General features: G+C 62.9%; 1 protein-coding gene across 1 annotated transcript in view; it reads left to right on the top strand.

Moving 5' to 3' along the window:
• Window positions 1-18,199, top strand: part of HCFC1 (host cell factor C1) — a 41,099-nt gene continuing 22,900 nt past the window's right edge. Inside the window, exons 1-13 of the mRNA XM_085563636.1 lie at window positions 1-223; window positions 2,730-2,878; window positions 4,545-4,705; window positions 6,699-6,907; window positions 8,811-8,895; window positions 9,345-9,451; window positions 11,032-11,211; window positions 12,569-12,839; window positions 12,927-13,042; window positions 14,186-14,346; window positions 15,378-15,575; window positions 16,916-17,146; window positions 17,892-17,996. Coding sequence (XP_085419762.1) covers window positions 16-223; window positions 2,730-2,878; window positions 4,545-4,705; window positions 6,699-6,907; window positions 8,811-8,895; window positions 9,345-9,451; window positions 11,032-11,211; window positions 12,569-12,839; window positions 12,927-13,042; window positions 14,186-14,346; window positions 15,378-15,575; window positions 16,916-17,146; window positions 17,892-17,996 — 2,181 coding nt within the window. The 5' untranslated portion in view covers window positions 1-15. The remainder of the gene's footprint in view (window positions 224-2,729; window positions 2,879-4,544; window positions 4,706-6,698; window positions 6,908-8,810; window positions 8,896-9,344; window positions 9,452-11,031; window positions 11,212-12,568; window positions 12,840-12,926; window positions 13,043-14,185; window positions 14,347-15,377; window positions 15,576-16,915; window positions 17,147-17,891; window positions 17,997-18,199) is intronic.

Raw genomic sequence — 18,199 nt, 5'->3', positions numbered from 1 at the left:
CGCAGCGGGGGACGCATGGCAGGCCTGGGCGGGGGGGGGTCCCCGCCGCGGGCCCCCCCGGGCGCCCCCGCGCTGCAGCCGCGCTGGAAGCGGGTGGTGGGCTGGGCTGGGCCCGTGCCCCGGCCCCGGCACGGCCACCGCGCCGTGGCCATCAAGGAGCTCATCGTGGTCTTCGGGGGGGGCAACGAGGGCATCGTGGACGAGCTGCACGTCTACAACACAGGTGGGCACCTGGGGGGCACCTGCAGGGCACCTGGGGGGGCATTGGGGACGAGCTGCACGTCTACAACACAGGTGGGCACCTGGGGGGCACCTGGGGGCGTGGGGTGCACAGGTCCAACACAGGTGGGCACCTGGGGGGCACCTGGGAGCATGGGGTGCACAGGTACAACACAGGTGGGCACCTGGGGGGGCACCTGGGAGCGTGGGGTGCACAGGTACAGCACAGGTGGGCACCTGGGGCGGCACCTGGGAGCATGGGGTGCACAGGTACAACACTGGGGGGGCACCTGGGGGTGTGGGGTGCACAGGTACAACACAGGTGGGCACCTGGGGGCACTGGGGGGGCATTGAGGATGAGCTGCATGTCTACAACACAGGTGGGCACCTGGGGGCACCTGGGAGCATGGGGTGCACAGGTCCAACACAGGTGGGCACCTGGGGGGCACCTGGGGGGCACCTGGGGTGCACAGGTACAACACAGGTGGGCACCTGGGGGGCACCTGGGGAGCATGGGGTGCACAGGTACAACTCAGGGGGGCACCTGGGAGCATGGGGTGCACAGGTCCAACACAGGTGGGCACCTGGGGGGCACCTGGGGGTGTGGGGTGCACAGGTACAACACAGGTGGGCACCTGGGGCCGTGGGGTGCACATCTACAACACACGTGGGCACCTGAGGGGCACCTGGGGGGGCATTGGGGATGAGCTGCACGTCTACAACACAGGTGGGCACCTGGGGGGCACCTGGGGGCGTGGGGTGCACATGTACAACACTGGGGGGGCACCTGGGGGTGTGGGGGTGGCATTGGGGATGAGCTGCAGGTGTAAAACACAGGTGGGCACCTGGGGGCGTGGGGTGCACAGGTACAGCACAGGTGGGCACCTGGGGGCACCTGGGAGCGTGGGGTGCACAGGTACAGCACAGGTGGGCACCTGGGGGGCACCTGGGGGTGTGGGATGCACAGGTACAACACAGGTGGGCACCTGTGGGCGTGGGGTTGGCGTTGGGGATGAGCTGCAGGTGTAAAACATAGGTGGGCACCTGGGGGGTACCTATGTGGGCACCTGGGAGCATGGGGTGCACAGGTACAACACAGGTGGGCACCTGAGGGGCACCTGGGGGCGTGGGGGTGGCACTGGGGATGAGCTGCAGGTGTAAAACACAGGTGGGCACCTGGGGGGCACCTGGGAGCATGGGGTGCACAGGTACAACACAGGTGGGCACCTGTGGGCGTGGGGGTGGCACTGGGGATGATCTGCAGGTGTACAACATGGGGGGGGGCACAGGGGGGATCCCCACAGGGATGGGATTGGGGCTCATTCCTGGTGACCCCCCCCCCCGTGCCCCTGTCGCTGTTTTGTCCCCACAGCCACCAACCAGTGGGTCAAGGGGTCACTCTCAATGTGTCACTGTCCCCTTTCTGTCCCCACAGCCACCAGCCAGTGGTTCAGGGGGTCGTTCTCAGTGTGTCACTGTCCCCTGTGTCCCCACAGCCACCAGCCAGTGGTTCAGGGGGTCGTTCTCAGTGTCCTCTCTGTGTCCCCACAGCCACCAGCCAGTGGTTCAGGGGGTTGTTCTCAGTGTGTCACTGTCCCCTTTCTGTCCCCACAGCCACCAGCCAGTGGTTCAGGGGTCATTTTCAATGTCCCCTGTGTCCCCACAGTCACCAGCCAGTAGTTCAGGGGGGCACTCTCAGCATGTCACTGTCCCCTTTCTGTCCCCACAGCCACCAGCCAGTGGTTCAGGGGTCATTTTCAGTGTGTCACTGTCCCCTGTGTCCCCACAGCCACCAGCCAGTGGTTCAGGGATCATTTTCAGTGTGTCACTGTCCCCTGTGTCCCCACAGCCACCAGCCAGTGGTTCAGGGGGTCACTCTCAGTGTGTCATTGTCCCCTGTGTCCCCACAGCCACCAGCCAGTGGTTCAGGGGGTCACTCTCAATGTGTCACTGTCCCCACAGCCACCAGCCAGTGGTTCAGGGGGTCACTCAGTGTCCTCTCTGTGTCCCCACAGCCACCAGCCAGTGGTTCAGGGGTCACTCTCAATGTGTCACTGTCCCCACAGCCACCAGCCAGTGGTTCAGGGGGTCACTCTCAGTGTGTCACTGTCCCCACAGCCACCAGCCAGTGGTTCAGGGGGTCACTCTCAGTGTGTCACTGTCCCCACAGCCACCAGCCAGTGGTTCAGGGGGTCATTCTCAGTGTGTCACTGTCCCCTGTGTCCCCACAGCCACCAGCCAGTGGTTCAGGGGGTCACTCAGTGTCCTCTCTGTGTCCCCACAGCCACCAGCCAGTGGTTCAGGGGGTCACTCAGTGTCCTCTCTGTGTCCCCACAGCCACCAGCCAGTGGTTCAGGGGGTCACTCAGTGTCCTCTCTGTGTCCCCACAGCCACCAACCAATGGTTCAGGGATCATTCTCAGTGTGTCACTGTCCCCTGTGTCCCCACAGCCACCAACCAGTGGTTCAGGGGTCATTTTCAGTGTGTCACTGTCCCCTGTGTCCCCACAGCCACCAACCAGTGGTTCATCCCGGCCGTGCGGGGGGACATCCCCCCGGGCTGCGCCGCCTACGGCTTCGTGTGTGACGGGACGCGGCTGCTGGTGTTCGGGGGCATGGTGGAGTACGGCAAGTACAGCAACGACCTCTACGAGCTGCAGGTACCCCGGCACCTGGGAACCCCCTGGGCACCTGGGGAGAACCTGGGGAACCCCCCTGGGCACCTGGGGAGAACCTGGGGAACCCCCGGAGCACCTGGGAACCCCCTGGGCACCTGGGGAGAACCTGGGGAACCCCCGGAGCACCTGGGACCCTCTCTGGGCACCTGGGGAACCCCTCTGGGCACCTGGGGAGAACCTGGGGAACCCCCCCTGGGCACCAGGGAAGAACCTGGGGAACCCCCGGAGCACCTGGGACCCCCCCTGGGCACCTGGGAACCCCCTGGGCACCTGGGGAGAACCTGGGGAACCCCCAGAGTACCTGGGACCCCCCCTGGGCACCTGAGGAACCCCTCTGGGCACCTGGGGAGAACCTGGGGAACCCTCCTGGGCACCTGGGGGACACCTGGGGAACCCCCCTGGGCACCTGGGACTCCCCCCGGGCACCTGGGACCCCCCCCGGGCGCCTGGGGAACCCCCCTCTGGGCACCTGGGGAGAACCTGGGGAACCCCTGGAGTACCTGGGACCCCCCCTGGGCACCTGAGGAACCCCCCTGGGCACCTGGGGAGAACCTGGGGAACCTTCCTGGGCACCTGGGACCCCCCCTGGGCACCTGGGGAACCCCTCTGGGCACCTGGGGAGAACCTGGGGAACCCCCTGGGCACCTGGGACCCCCCCATGGCACCTGGGGAACCCCTCTGGGCACCTGGGGAGAACCTGGGGAATCCCCCATGGCACCTGGGACCCCTCCTGGGCACCTGGGGAACCCCCCATGGCACCTGGGGAGAACCTGGGAACCCCCCTGGGCACCTGGGAACCCCCCTGGGCACCTGAGGAACCCCTCTGGGCACCTAGGGAGAACCTGGGGAACCCCCCTGGGCACCTGGGGAGAACCTGGGGAACCCCTGGAGTACCTGGGACCCCCCCTGGGCACCTGAGGAACCCTCCTGGGCACCTGGGGAGAACCTGGGGAACCCTCCTGGGCACCTGGGGAGAACCTGGGGAACCCCTGGAGTACCTGGGACCCCCCCCGGGCACCTGGGAACCCCACTGGGCACCTGGGGGACACCTGGGGAACCCCCCTGGGCACCTGGGTAACCCCCCTGGGCACCTGGGGAGAAACTGGGGAACCCCCTGGGCACCTGGGACCCCCCCATGGCACCTGGGGAACCCCTCTGGGCACCTGGGGAGAACCTGGGGAACCCCCCTGGGCACCTGGGGAGAACCTGGGGAACCCCCCATGGCACCTGGGACCCCGCCTGGGCACCTGGGACCCCCCCCGGGCACCTGGGGAGCCCCCCCCAACCCTGGGACCCACCCCTCTCCTCCCCAAATACCTTGGAACTGCCCCCCAGACTCCCCAGAACACCCCCCAAACATCTGAGGACCCTCTCCCCCCCCAGGACCCACCCCAAAATATTCCAGAACCCCCCCAAACCATGGGCGAACCCCCAGGACCCTCCCAAAAATTCCAAGACCTCCTCAGAAACCCCCTCAAATACCTGGGGAGCCCCTCCAGACACCCTGGGACCCCCCCAAAACACCTGGAAACCCCCCTGGGACCCTCCCGAACACCTGGACCCCCCAGTTTTGGGGTCCCCCATGCCCCTGGGTGCCCCCCAATCCCAGACCCCCTCCCCAAATCCCACATCCCCCTCCTCGTTCCAGGCCTCCAGGTGGGAGTGGAAGCGGCTGAAGGCGAAGACCCCCAAAAACGGGCCCCCCCCTTGCCCCCGGCTGGGCCACAGCTTCTCCCTGGTGGGCAACAAGTGTTACCTGTTCGGGGGGCTGGCCAACGACAGCGAGGACCCCAAAAACAACATCCCCCGGTACGGGGCACCCCAAAACCTGGGGGGCACCCCAAAACCCTTGGGGGCACCCCAAAAACTTGGGAATCAATGGGGAGAGGGGCGTGGGGCTGGTTTGGGGGCACACAGGGATTTTAGGGGGGGTGTGGGGGGTGAGCCTGAAACATTGGGGTCGCATTTAGGGGGCCACCCCAAAACCTGGGGGGCACCCCAAACCTCCAGGACACCCCAAAAACCCTGGGGATAACTGGAGGAAAAGGGGTTTGGGGGCACACAGGGATTTTGGGGGTTGTGGGGATGAGCCTGAAACATTGGGATTGCATTTAGGGGGCCACCCCAAAACCTGGGGGGCACCCCAAAAACCCTTGGGGGCACCCCAAAAACTTGGGAATCAATGGGGAGAGGGGCGTGGGGCTGGTTTGGGGGGGGCACAGGGATTTTGGGGGGCATGGGGTTGAGCCTGAAACATTGGGATCATTTTTAGGGGAGCTCAGGGACCCTTGTGGGGCCACACAGGTGATCCCAAAACCCTGGGAGTTTTGGGGAGGGCAGGGGAACACCCCAAAACCTTGGGAATAAGGTTGGGATGGGGGGACTTGGAGACATTTCTTATTTTTGGGGGGCACAGGAGTGACCCTAAAACATTCGGGTCATCTTTGGGGGGATTCAGGGATTCCTGGTGGAGGAGCATGGTTTGGGGTGAATTTTAGGGGTTTTAAGAACTCTTTTTGGGGTGTCCCATGTTCCCAAACACCCTTTTAGGGCAGTCCTACATATCCAAACACCCTTTTGGGGTTTTTTTGGGGTTTCCTGGTTTTCTGAAACACCTGCACACAGGGGTACGGGTGACACTGGGACCATCCTGGCTGCATTTTGTGGGATTTAAAGGACTTTTTAGGACAATTTCATATTCCCAATTACTCTTTTAGACCAGTCCCACACATCCAAACACGTATTTTAGGATTTTTTTTGGGGGTGTCCAGATCTTAATCCCTTCTACAGATACCTGAACACCTGTACCCATGGCCACAGGTGTTTTTGGGACCATCTTGGGTGCATTTTATGGGATTTAAGGGACCTTTTAGGCCAATCCCATATTCCAAATCACCCTTTTAGGACAGTCCCACGTATCCAAACATCCTTTTAGGGTTTTTTGGGGTGCCCAGATTTTCTCAGTCCCTTGTACAGATACCTGAACATCTGTATATGTGGACGCAGGTGTTTTTAGGGTCATCCTGAGTACATTTTATGGGATTTTTTAGGCCACTCCCACATATCCAAATACCCTTTTAGGATTTTTTTGGTCTCCAGACCTTCTCAGTCCATTCTACGGATATCTAAACATTTGTACACATAGACACAGGTGGTTTTGGGACCATCTTGAGTGCATTTTATGGGATTTAAGGGACCTTTTAGGCCAATCCCATATTCCAAATCACCTTTTTAGGACAGTCCCACATATCCAAACATCCTTTTAGGGTTTTTTGGGGTGCCCAGATTTTCTCAGTCCCTTGTACAGATACCTGAACATCTGTACACGTGGACGCAGGTGTTTTTAGGGTCATCCTGAGTACATTTTATGGGATTTAAGGGATTTTTTAGGCCACTCCCACATATCCAAATACTCTTTTAGGATTTTTTTGGTCTCCAGACCTTCTCAGTCCATTCTACGGATATCTAAACATTTGTACACATAGACACAGGTGGTTTTGGGACCATCTTGAGTGCATTTTGTGGGATTTAAGGGATCTTTTAGGCCAATCCATGTCCCTGGTCACCCTTTTAGGCCAGTCCCACACATCCAAACACATATTTTAGGATTTTTTTTGGGGGTGTCCAGATCTCAATCCCTTCTACAGACATCTGAACACCTGCACCCATGGCCCCGGTGTTTTTGGGACCATCTTGGGTGCATTTTATGGGATTTAAGGGACCTTTTAGACCAATCCCACACATCCAACCGCCCTTTTAGGATCTTTTATGGGATCTCCTGACCCCGTATCCCTTTCCTCAGCTACCTGAACGACCTGTACGTGCTGGAGCTGCGCCCGGGCTCGGGGGTGCTGGCCTGGGACATCCCCATCACTTACGGGGTGCTGCCCCCTCCCCGGGAGTCCCACACGGCCGTGGTGTACACGGAGCGCGACGGGCGGCGCTCGCGCCTCGTCATCTACGGGGGCATGAGCGGCTGCAGGCTGGGGGATCTGTGGACCCTGGATATCGGTATGGGGGATTTTGGGGCAGTTTTGGGGTTTTTTAAGAGTTTTGGGGGGGTTTAATGGGGTTTGGAGTGGATTTAGGGTCTGGGGGGCTCAGGGGAAACAAAGGGTGTCAGGGGAATGGGGCATCTATGGGGCTGTGATCGCTGCAGGCTGGGTGATTTATGGACCATGGATATCGGAATGGGGGATTTTGGGGCAGTTTTGGGGTTTTTAAGGGGTTTTGTGGGATTTGGAGGGGGTTTGGGGGTGTTTGGGGTCTGGAGAACTTGGAGGAGTGGAAGGTGTCAGGGACACTGGGGGCCATGAGCAGCTGCAGGCTGGGGGATCTGTGGACCCTGGATATCGGTATGGGGGATTTTGGGGCAGTTTTGGGGTTTTTTAAGAGTTTGGGGAGGGTTTAATGGGGTTTGGAGTGGATTTAGGGTCTGGGGGGCTCAGGGGAAACAAAGGGTGTCAGGGGAATGGGGCATCTATGGGGCTGTGATCGCTGCAGGCTGGGCGATTTATGGACCCTGGATATCGGTATGGGGGATTTTGGGGCAGTTTTGGGGTTTTTAAGGGGTTTTGGGGGGTTTGGAGGGGGTTTGGGGGTGTTTGGGGTCTGGAGAACTCGGATGAGTGGAAGGTGTCAGGGACACTGGGGGCCATGAGCGGCTGCAGGCTGGGGGATCTGTGGACCCTGGATATCGATATGGGGGATTTTGGGGCAGTTTTGGGGTTTTTAAGGGGTTTTGTGGGTTTTTAAAGGGTTTTGGGGAGGTTTGGGGTCTGGAGAACTTGGATGAGTGGAAGGTGTGAGGGACACTGGGGGCTATGAGCAGCTGCAGGCTGGGGGATCTGTGGACCCTGGATATCGGTATGGGGGATTTTGGGGCAGTTTTGGGGTTTTTAAGGGGTTTTGTGGGTTTTTAAAGGGTTTTGGGGAGGTTTGGGGTCTGGAGAACTTGGATGAGTGGAAGGTGTGAGGGACACTGGGGGCCATGAGCAGCTGCAGGCTGGGGGATCTGTGGACCCTGGATATCGGTATGGGGGATTTTGGGGCAGGTTTGGGGTTTTTAAGGGGTTTTGTGGGGTTTGGAGGGGGTTTGGGGGAATTTGGGGGATTTGGGGTCTGGAGAACTTGGAGGAGTGGAAGGTGTGAGGGACACTGGGGGCTATAAGCAGCTGCAGGCTGGGGGATTTATGGACCCTGGATATCGGTATGGGGGATTTTGGGGCAGTTTTGGGGATTTTTAAAGGGTTTTGGGGGGATTTGGGGGAATTTGGGGGTGTTTGGGGTCTGGAGAACTCGGAGGAGTGGAAGGTGTGCGGGACACTGGGGGCCATGAGCGGCTGCAGGCTGTGGGATCTGTGGACCCTCGATATTGGTATGGGGGATTTTGGGGCAGTTTTGGGGTTTTTTGGGGGGGTTTTTGGGGATTTTGAGGATTTTTAGGGGATTTAGGGTCTAGAGGACTCAGGGCAATGGAGGGCAGTGAGGGACACTGGGGGATGTTGGTATCTACAGGGGTGTGAGTGGCTGTTTCTTTACATTTTTGGTGGTTTTGGGCCCATTCCCTCACATTTTGGGGTCGTTTCCTCACATTTTGGATTAATTTCTTCAAATCCCAGATGAACTTGGGGTTGTTTCCTCTCATTTTGGGGTTGTTTACTCACACTTTGGGGTTGTTTCCTCACATTTTTTAATCAATTTCTTCAAATCTTGGGTCATTTTGGGGCTGTTTTCTCTCATTTTTAATTAATTTATTCAAATCCTGGGTGGTTTTGGGCCTGTTTCCTCACATTTTGGGTCCATTTCCTCACATTTTGGGCCCGTTTCCTCACATTTTGGGTCCATTTCCTTACATTTTGGGTCCATTTCCTCACGTTTTGGGGCTGTTTCCTCACATTTTGGGGCTTTTCAGAGACGCTGACCTGGAACAAGCCGAGCCTGAGCGGGGTCGCTCCCCTCCCCCGCAGCCTCCACTCGGCCACCACCATCGGCAACAAGTGAGTCTGGGGGCGACCCCCCCCAAAAAAAACCCCCAAAGTCCCCCCCTGACCCCCCCCTTTGTCCTGGGGGGTCCCTTTGTGTCCTTGTCCCCACCCCAGGGTGGGTTGGGGGTCCTTAGTGGGGGGTGTTTTGTTTTATTTTAATTTTTTAATCAATATGGGTGGTCTAATTACCCCCCCGCAAAGATGAAAATTTTGGGTTGGGGTCTCTGGGTCCCCCTGACCTCTGACACCCCCCCCCTCCCCCCCCCCCCAGGAGGGACATTTTTGGGGGGTGGGTGCCCCTATAAACCCCCCACCACACCCCAGGAGGGACATTTTTGGGGTCTGGGTGTCCTTGTGATCTTTGTGACCCCTGTGGACCCCCCAGGGCTGTGCAGATTTTTGGGGTGGGGGTCTCTGGGTCCCCCCCTGACCCCTCCCTGACCTCTGACCCCCCCCCACAGGATGTACGTTTTTGGGGGGTGGGTGCCCCTGGTGATGGATGACGTGAAGGTGGCGACACACGAGAAGGAATGGAAGTGCACCAACACCCTGGCCTGCCTGAACCTGGGTGAGGAGGGGGCTTGGGACCCCCAAATCCACCCTGAAACCCCCCAAACCTGAACCTGGGTGAGGAGGGGGCTTGGGACCCCCAAACCCACCCCAAATCCACCCTGAAACCCCCCAAACCTGAACCTGGGTGAGGAGGGGGCTTGGGACCCCCAAATCCACCCTGAAACCCCCCAAACCTGAACCTGGGTGAGGAGGGGGCTTGGGACCCCCAAACCCACCCCAAATCCACCCTGGAACAGCCCAAACCTCAACCTGGGTGAGGAGGGGGCTTGGGACCCCCAAACCCACCCCAAATCCACCCTGAAACACCCCAAACCTCAACCTGGGTGAGGAGGGGGCTTGGGACCCCCAAACCCACCCCAAATCCACCCTGAAACCCCCCAAACCTGAGCCCGGGTGAGGAGGGGGCTTGGGACCCCCAAACCCACCCTGAAACACCCCAAACCTCAACCTGGGTGAGGAGGGGGCTTGGGACCCCCAAACCCACCCCAAATCTTTTAATGGGACCCCCAAAACTGACCCCAAATCCACCCTAAAACCTTTGAACACCTCCCCAATTCCCCCAAATCCCACCCAAACCTCACTCTGAGCCCCCTCAAATCCCTCCAGACCCCTCCCCAATTGCCCCAAACCCCTCCCCATTTCCCTCTAAATCCCCCCAAATCCCCCCCAAACCTTCCTCTGAGCCTCCAAAACCCTGGGTTGACCCCCCGAACCTCTCCCCAAATCCCCCAAACCTCTCCCCAGTTCCTCCAAATCCATCAACCCCCTCCCCAATTCCCCCAAACCCCCTCCCCAGTTCCCCCAAACCCCTCTGTGACCCCCCCAAACCCCTCAGTGACCCCCTAAACCCCTCCTCAATTCCCCCAAACCCCTCAGTGACCTTCCCTGACCCCCCCCTGCCCCCCAGACTCAATGGCCTGGGAGCTGCTGGTGCTGGAGACCCTGGAGGAACCTCCAAGACCCCTCCCCAAACCCCTGTGTGACCCTCTAAACCCCTCCTCAATTCCCCCAAACCCCTCTGTGACCCCCCCAAACCCCTCTCTGACCCCCCCGAACTCCCCTGTGACCCTCCCTAACCCCCCCCTGCCCCCAGACTCAATGGCCTGGGAGCCGCTGGTGCTGGAGACCCTGGAGGAACCCCCAAGACCCCTCCCCAAACCCCACTCTGAGCCCCCCAAAAACCCCTCTGTGACCCCCAAAAACCCCTCCCTGACCCCCCCAAACCCCTCCCTGACCCCCCCGTGCCCCCCAGACTCGATGGCTTGGGAGCCACTGGTGCTGGAGACCCTGGAGGAACATCTAAGACCCCTCCCCAAACCCCTCTGTGACCCCCCCAAACCCCTCCTCAATTCCCCCAAACCCCTCCTCAATTCCCCCAAACCCCTCTGTGAGCCCCCCAAACCCCTCTGTGAGCCCGCCAAACCCCTCTGTCACCCCCCCAAACCCCTCTGTGCCCCCCCCAAACCCCTCCTCAATTCCCCCAAACCCCTCCTCAATTCCCCCAAACCCCTCTCTGACCCCCCAAACCCCTCTGTGACCCCCCAAACCCCTCTGTGACCCCCCCGTGCCCCCCAGACTCGATGGCCTGGGAGCCGCTGGTGCTGGAGACGCTGGAGGACAACGTGCCGCGGGCTCGCGCCGGGCACTGCGCCGTGGCCATCGCCACCCGCCTCTACATCTGGAGCGGCCGCGACGGCTACCGCAAGGCCTGGAACAACCAGGTGTGCTGCAAGGACCTGTGGTACCTGGAGACAGGTGAGTCTGGGGGGCCTGCAAGGACCTGGGGGGCTGCAAGGACCTGTGGTACCTGGAGACAGGTGAGTCTGGGGGGCCTGCAAGGACCTGGGGGGCTGCAAGGACCTGTGGTACCTGGAGACAGGTGAGTCTGGGGGGGCTGCAAGGACCTGTGGTACCTGGGACAGGTGAGTCTGGGGGGCCTGCAAGGACCTGGGGGGCTGCAAGGACCTGGGGGGCTGCAAGGACCTGTGGTACCTGGAGACAGGTGAGTCTGGGGGGCCTGCAAGGACCTGGGGGGCTGCAAGGACCTGTGGTACCTGGAGACAGGTGAGTCTGGGGGGCTGCAAGGACCTGGGGGGCTGCAAGGACCTGTGGTACCTGGAGACAGGTGAGTCTGGGGGGCTGCAAGGACCTGGGGGGCTGCAAGGACCTGTGGTACCTGGAGACAGGTGAGTCTGAGGGGGCTGCAAGGACCTGTGGTACCTGGGGACAGGTGAGTCTGGGGGGGGTTGGGGGGATCCCAGCTGTGCTGCAATGCAGGTGTAATAGCTGTAGCCCAGGTGTAATAGAGTGTGATACGAGTGGTACAGGTGTACCCAGGTGTGATGTGAGTGGCACAGGTGTACCCAGGTGTACCCAGCTGTGATATGAGTGGCACAGGTGTACCCAGCTACACCCAGGTGTGATAGGAGCGGCACAGGTGTGCCCAGGTACACCCAGGTGCGATATGAGCAGCACAGGTGTACCCAGGTGTACCCAGCTGTGCTATGAGCAGCACAGGTGTACCCCGGGAGTACCCAGGTGCGATAGGAGCGGCCCAGGTGTACCCAGGTGCACCCAGGTGTGTTTGGAGCGGCCCAGGTGTACCCAGGTGTGATATGAGTGGCACAGGTGCACCCAGGTGTGTTAGGAGTGGCACAGGTGTACCCAGGTGTACCCTGGGAGTACCCAGGTGTGTTAGGAGCAGCACAGGTGTACCCAGGTGCACCCAGGTGTGTTAGGAGCGGCCCAGGTGTACCCCGGTGCACCCAGGTGTGTTTGGAGCGGCCCAGGTGCACCCAGGTGTGTTCGGAGTGGCCCAGGTGTACCCAGGTGCACCCAGGTGTGTTAGGAGCAGCCCAGGTGTACCCCGGTGCACCCAGGTGTGTTCGGAGCGGCCCAGGTGCACCCAGGTGTGTTCGGAGCGGCCCAGGTGCACCCAGGTGTGTTCGGAGCGGCCCAGGTGCACCCAGGTGTGTTCGGAGTGGCCCAGGTGTACCCAGGTGCACCCAGATGTGTTAGGACCAGCCCAGGTGCACCCAGGTGCACCCAGGTGTGTTCGGAGCGGCCCAGGTGTGCCGCCCCCGTGCCCACCCGTGCCCCCCTGTCCCCGCAGAGCGCCCGCCGGCGCCGGGCCGCGTGCAGCTGGTGCGCGCCAACACCACGTCGCTGGAGGTGAGCTGGGGCGCGGTGCCCACGGCCGACTCGTACCTGCTGCAGCTGCAGAAGTACGAGCTGCCCGCCGCGCCCGCGCCGCCGCCCGTGCCCTCGGTGCCCGCCAACCCGCCCAAGAGCCCCGCGCCCGCCGCGCCCGCGCCGCCGCCCGCGCCGCCCGCCCTGCCCCAGCTGGGCGGCGTGGGGCTCACGCTGCTGCCCCCGCCCGCCGCGCCCCCCAACCCGCCCGCCGCCGCCGCCGCCGCGGGCACGGCGGGCGCGGGCGGCGGCACGGCGGCCGTGGCGGCGGTGGCGGCCGCGGGCGGGGCCGGGGCGGCGGTGGCCGCGGCCCCCGGTGCCACCCTGCAGGTGCTGCCGGCCGCGGGCGCGGCGGCCACCGCGGCCAGCGGAGCGGCCACGGCCGGGAGGGCGCCCGGTGAGTTGGGGGGCGTTGGGGACACTGGGGGGGACATTGAGGGGACATTGAGGGGGACGTTGGGGACACTGGGGGGCGTTGGGGACACTGGGGGGGACATTGGGGACATTGAGGGGGGCCTTGGGGACACTGGGAGGACGTTGAGGGGAGCGTTGGGGACACTGGGGGGGACATTGAGGGGGATATTGGGGACACTGGGGGGGACGCTGGGGGGGACATTGGGGACATTGAGGGGGGCATTGGGGACACTGGGAGGACGTTGAGGGGAGCGTTGGGGACGCTGGGAGGACGCTGGGGACATTGGGGGGGACGCTGGGGACATTGGGGGGGACATTGAGGGGGGCGTTGGGGACATTGGGGACACTGGGGGGGACGTTGAGTGGAGCGTTGGGGACACTGGGGGGCGTTGGGGACACTGGGGGGCGTTGGGGACATTGGGGGGGACATTGAGGGGGGCATTAGGGACATTGGGGACACTGGGGGGGACATTGGGGACACTGGGGGGGACACTGGGGGGGACTTTGGGGACATTGAAGGGGGCATTGGGGACATTGGGGACACTGGGGGGACATTGGGGGGGACGCTGGGGACATTGGGGGGGACTTTGGGGACATTGAAGGGGGCATTGGGGACATTGGGGACACTGGGGGGGACACTGGGGGGGACGCTGGGGACATTGGGGGGGACTTTGGGGACATTGAGGGGAGTATTGGGGACACTGGGGCGGACGTTGGGGACATTGAGGGGGGCATTAGGGACATTGGGGACACTGGGGGGGACGTTGGGGACATTGAGGGGGGCGTTGGGGACACAGGGGGGAGATTGGGGACATTGCAGGGGATGTTTGGGACATTGCGGGGGAGATTGGGGACATTGCGGGGGACGTTGGGGACACGGGGGGAGATTGGGGACATTGCGGGGGACGTTGGGGACATTGCGGGGGAGATTGGGGACATTGTGGGGGACGTTGGGGACACGGGGGGAGACTGGGGACATTGCGGGGGACGTTGGGGACACGGTGGGGGACGTTGGGGACATTGTTGGGGAGAAATGGGGACACGGGGGACATTGAGAGGGCCAGGAGGGTGCTGGGGGTGGCAGGGGACATGGGGGATGTCCCTGGGTGTCCCTGTCCCCCCCCAGGTGTCCCGGCGGTGCTGAAGGTGACCGGTCCCCCTGCGGCCAGCGCGGGGCCACCGCTGGTCACCGTGCGCTCGGCCGGGCCCGGCAAGGCGCCGGTGACGGTGACGTCGCTGCCCGCCGGCGTCAGGATGGTGGTGCCCACCCAGAGCCCCCAGGGCACGGTGAGAGCGGGCACACCTGGGGACACCTGGGACAGGTGGGGGGCACGGGGAGGGGTCCCAGGGGGTCCTGGGGGGTACCTGGGGGACACAGGTGTGACACGGGTGGTACCTGGGGGTGACACAGAAGAGCTCCAAGGGGTACCTGGGGGACACAGGTGTGACACAGGTGGTCCTTGGGTATCACCTTGCTGTCCCAGGTGCGCCCAGGTGTGTTCCAGGTATACCCAGGTGTGACCTGGTGCCCCCCAGCTGTCCCTAGGTGTGCCCAGGTGTGCTCAGGTGTCCCCAGATGTGCCCCCAGCAGTCCCCAGGTGTGCTCAGCTGTTCCTCCGTGTGCTCAGGTGTCCCCCCAGCTGTCCCCAGCTGTGCCCCCAGATGTCCTCAGCTGTGCTCAGGTGTCCCCAGCTGTCCCCAGGTGTGCTCAGGTGTGCCCCCAGCAGTCCCCAGGTGTGCCCCCAGATGTTCTCAGGTGTCCCCAGCTGTGTCCCCAGCTGTCCCCAGATGTCCTCAGCTGTGCTCAGGTGTCTCTAGCTGTCCCTAGGTGTCCCCAGCTGTGCTCAGCTGTGCCCAGCTGTGCCCAGCTGTGCTCAGGTGTCCCCAGCTGTCCCCAGCTGTGCTCAGCTGTCCCCAGGTGTGCCCAGCTGTGCACAGGTGTCTCTAGATGTCCCTAGGTGTCCCCAGCTGTGCTCAGGTGTCCCCAGCTGTGCTCAGGTGTGCCCAGCTGTGCTCAGGTGTCTCTAGCTGTCCCTAGGTGTCCCCAGCTGTGCTCAGGTGCCCCCAGCTGTGCCCAGCTGTGCTCAGCTGTCCTCAGGTGTCCCCAGCTGTGCTCAGGTGTCCCCAGCTGTCCCCAGCTGTGCTCAGCTGTCCCCAGGTGTGCCCAGCTGTGCACAGGTGTCTCTAGATGTCCCTAGGTGTCCCCAGCTGTGCTCAGGTGTCTCTAGATGTCACCAGCTGTGCCCAGCTGTGCTCAGGTGTCCCCAGCTGTGCCCAGCTGTGCCCAGCTGTGCTCAGGTGTGCCCCCCACCCCGCAGGTGATCGGCAGCAGCCCGCAGATGAGCGGCATGGCCGCGCTGGCCGCAGCGGCCGCGGCCACCCAGAAGATCCCGCCGGCCTCGGCGCCCACCGTGCTCAGCGTCCCCGCGGGGGCCACCATCGTCAAGACGGTGGCCGTGACCCCCGGGGCCACCACCCTGCCCGCCACCGTCAAGGTGGCCTCGTCACCTGTCATGGTAGGGGACGCTGGGGGGGTTTGGGTGGCGCTGATGGGGGCTGGCTGTGCTGGTGTCATTGTCACCGCGGTGTCACCGGGGCTTGGGTGGCCTGGGGTGGCACCGGGGGACTCGAGGTTGACCCCATGGTGTCACCAGGGGACTCAGGGTGACGCCGTGGCGTCACCAGCAGCCTGGTGGGTGTCCCCACCGTGTCCCCGTGATACCCCCACGTGTCCCTGCCATGTCCCCGTGCTTGCTGCCGCCCCTCAATGTCCCCACGCTGTCCCCCCGTGTCCCTACCACGTCCCACGCTGTCCCCATGCTGAACCCACCATGTCCCATCATGTCCCCACCACATCCCACCATGTCTCCACTGTGTCCCCCCATGTCCCCACGCTGTCCCCCTGTGTCCCTACCACGTCCCACCCTGTCCCCATGCTGACCCCACCTTGTCCCACCATGTCCCCACTGTGTCCCCCCCATGTCCCCACACTGTCCCCCTGGGTCCCCCCAATGTCCCCCCTGTGTCCCCACGCTGTCCCCACCGTGTCCCCCCCATGTTGCCATGCTGTCCCCACCATGTCCCCCCATGTCCCCACGCTGTCCCCCTGTGTTCCTACCATGTCCCCTCATGTCCTCACGCTGTCCCCACCGTGTCCCCCCATGTCCCCACGCTGTCCCCCTGTGTTCCTACCATGTCCCCCCATGTCCCCATGCTGTCCCCCTGTGTCCCCACCATGCCCCCCCATGTCCCCACCGTGTCCCCCCTGTGTCCCCACGCTATCCCCACCATGTCCCCCCATGTCCCCACCATGTCCTCCCCATGTCCCCACATTGTCCCCCTGTGTCCCTACCATGTCCCCCCATGTCCCTATGCTGTCCCCACCATGTCCCCCCATGTCCCCACGCTGTCCCTACCGTGTCCCCCCATGTTGCCATGCTGTCCCCACACTGTCCCCCTGTGTCCCCACTGTGTCCCCACCATGCCCCCCCATGTCCCCACCGTGTCCCCACACTGTCCCCACCATGTCCCTCCATGTCCCCACGCTGTCCCTCCATGTCCCCACGCTGTCCCCCTGTGTCCCCACGCTGTCCCCACCATGTCCCCCCCCATGTCCCCCTGTGTCTCCACGCTGTCCCCACCGTGTCCCCCATGTCCCCCTGTGTCCCCACGCTGTCCCCACCGTGTCCCCCCCATGTCCCCACGCTGTCCCCCCATGTCCCCACACTGTCCCCACCGTGTCCCTACCATGTCCCCCCATGTCCCCACGCTGACCCCCCCATGTCCCCCCCATGTCCCCACGCTGTCCCCCTGTGTCCCCACCATGCCCCCCCATGTCCCCACCGTGTCCCCCCAGGTGAGCAACCCCGCCACGCGCATGCTGAAGACGGCGGCCGCCCAGGTGGGCACGGCCGGGGCGTCCCCCGCGGCCACCAACGCGGCCACCAGGCCCATCATCACCGTGCACAAGTCCGGCACGGTGACGGTGGCCCAGCAGGCCCAGGTGGTCACCACCGTGGTCGGAGGGGTCACCAAGACCATCACGCTGGTCAAGAGCCCCATCTCTGTGCCGGGGGGCAGCGCCCTGGTGAGGGCTGGGGGACAGGGGGGACAATGGGGGACACGGGTTTGGGGACATTGAGAGGGGTGGGACACGGGTTTGGGGACATTGAGGAGGTGGGATGTGGGTTTGGGGACAGGGGGGACACTGGGGGGTGGGACGTGGGTTTGGGGACATTGAGGGGGTGGCACATGGGTTTGGGGACATTGAGGAGGTGGGATATGGGTTTGGGGGGGGTCTTTGGGAGTGGGGACCCCAATTTGGGGACGTTGGGAGGGTGGGGACATGGATTTGGGGATATTGAGGGGGTGGGGACATTGGGGGTGTGGGGGATCATGGGTTTGGGGACACTGGGGGGTGGGACATGGGTTTGGTGACATTGAGGGGGTGTGGGGACACAGATTTGGGCATGGGGGGGACAGTGGGGAGGTGGGGACATGGGTTTGGGGGGGTCTTACGGGGTGGGAACCCCAATTTGGGGACATTGGGAGGGTGGGGACATGGATTTGGGGACGGGGGGACATTGGGGAGTGGGGACATGATTTTGGGGACATTGGGGGGGGGCGACACAGATTTGGGGATGGGGGGGACGTTAGGGGGGTGGTGACACAGATTTTGGGGGTCCTGGAGGGCTCTGGGGGTGTGGGGAGCCCAGTTTGGGGGCGGGGAGGATTTTGGGAGGGTGGGGACACAGATTTGGGGGGGTTTTGGAGATGGAGGTGTGGGAGGGACACAGATTTTGGGGGGTCTCTGATCCCTCTGGCCCCCCTAGATCTCCAACCTGGGCAAGGTGATGTCGGTGGTGCAGACGAAACCTGTGCAGAGCTCGGCTGTCACCGGGCAGGCCTCGAGCGGCCCTGTCACCCAGATCATCCAGGTGACACCCAAAATACCCCAAAATCACCCCAAAACTGCCCCCAAATTATCCCCAAATTGATGAGACCCCCACAAATCACTGAGACCCCCCAAACCCCCCTCGGCTGTCACCGGGCAGGCCTCGAGCGGCCCTGTCACCCAGATCATCCAGGTGACACCCAAAATCCCCCAAAATCACCCCAAAACTGCCCCCAAATTACCCCA

Source organism: Lonchura striata, chromosome 31 (genome assembly GCF_050655825.1).
Source record: "Lonchura striata isolate lonStrDom1 chromosome 31, ASM5065582v1, whole genome shotgun sequence".
Lineage (NCBI taxonomy): Eukaryota > Metazoa > Chordata > Aves > Passeriformes > Estrildidae > Lonchura > Lonchura striata.
This window is presented reverse-complemented; position numbering and strand designations above follow the sequence as displayed.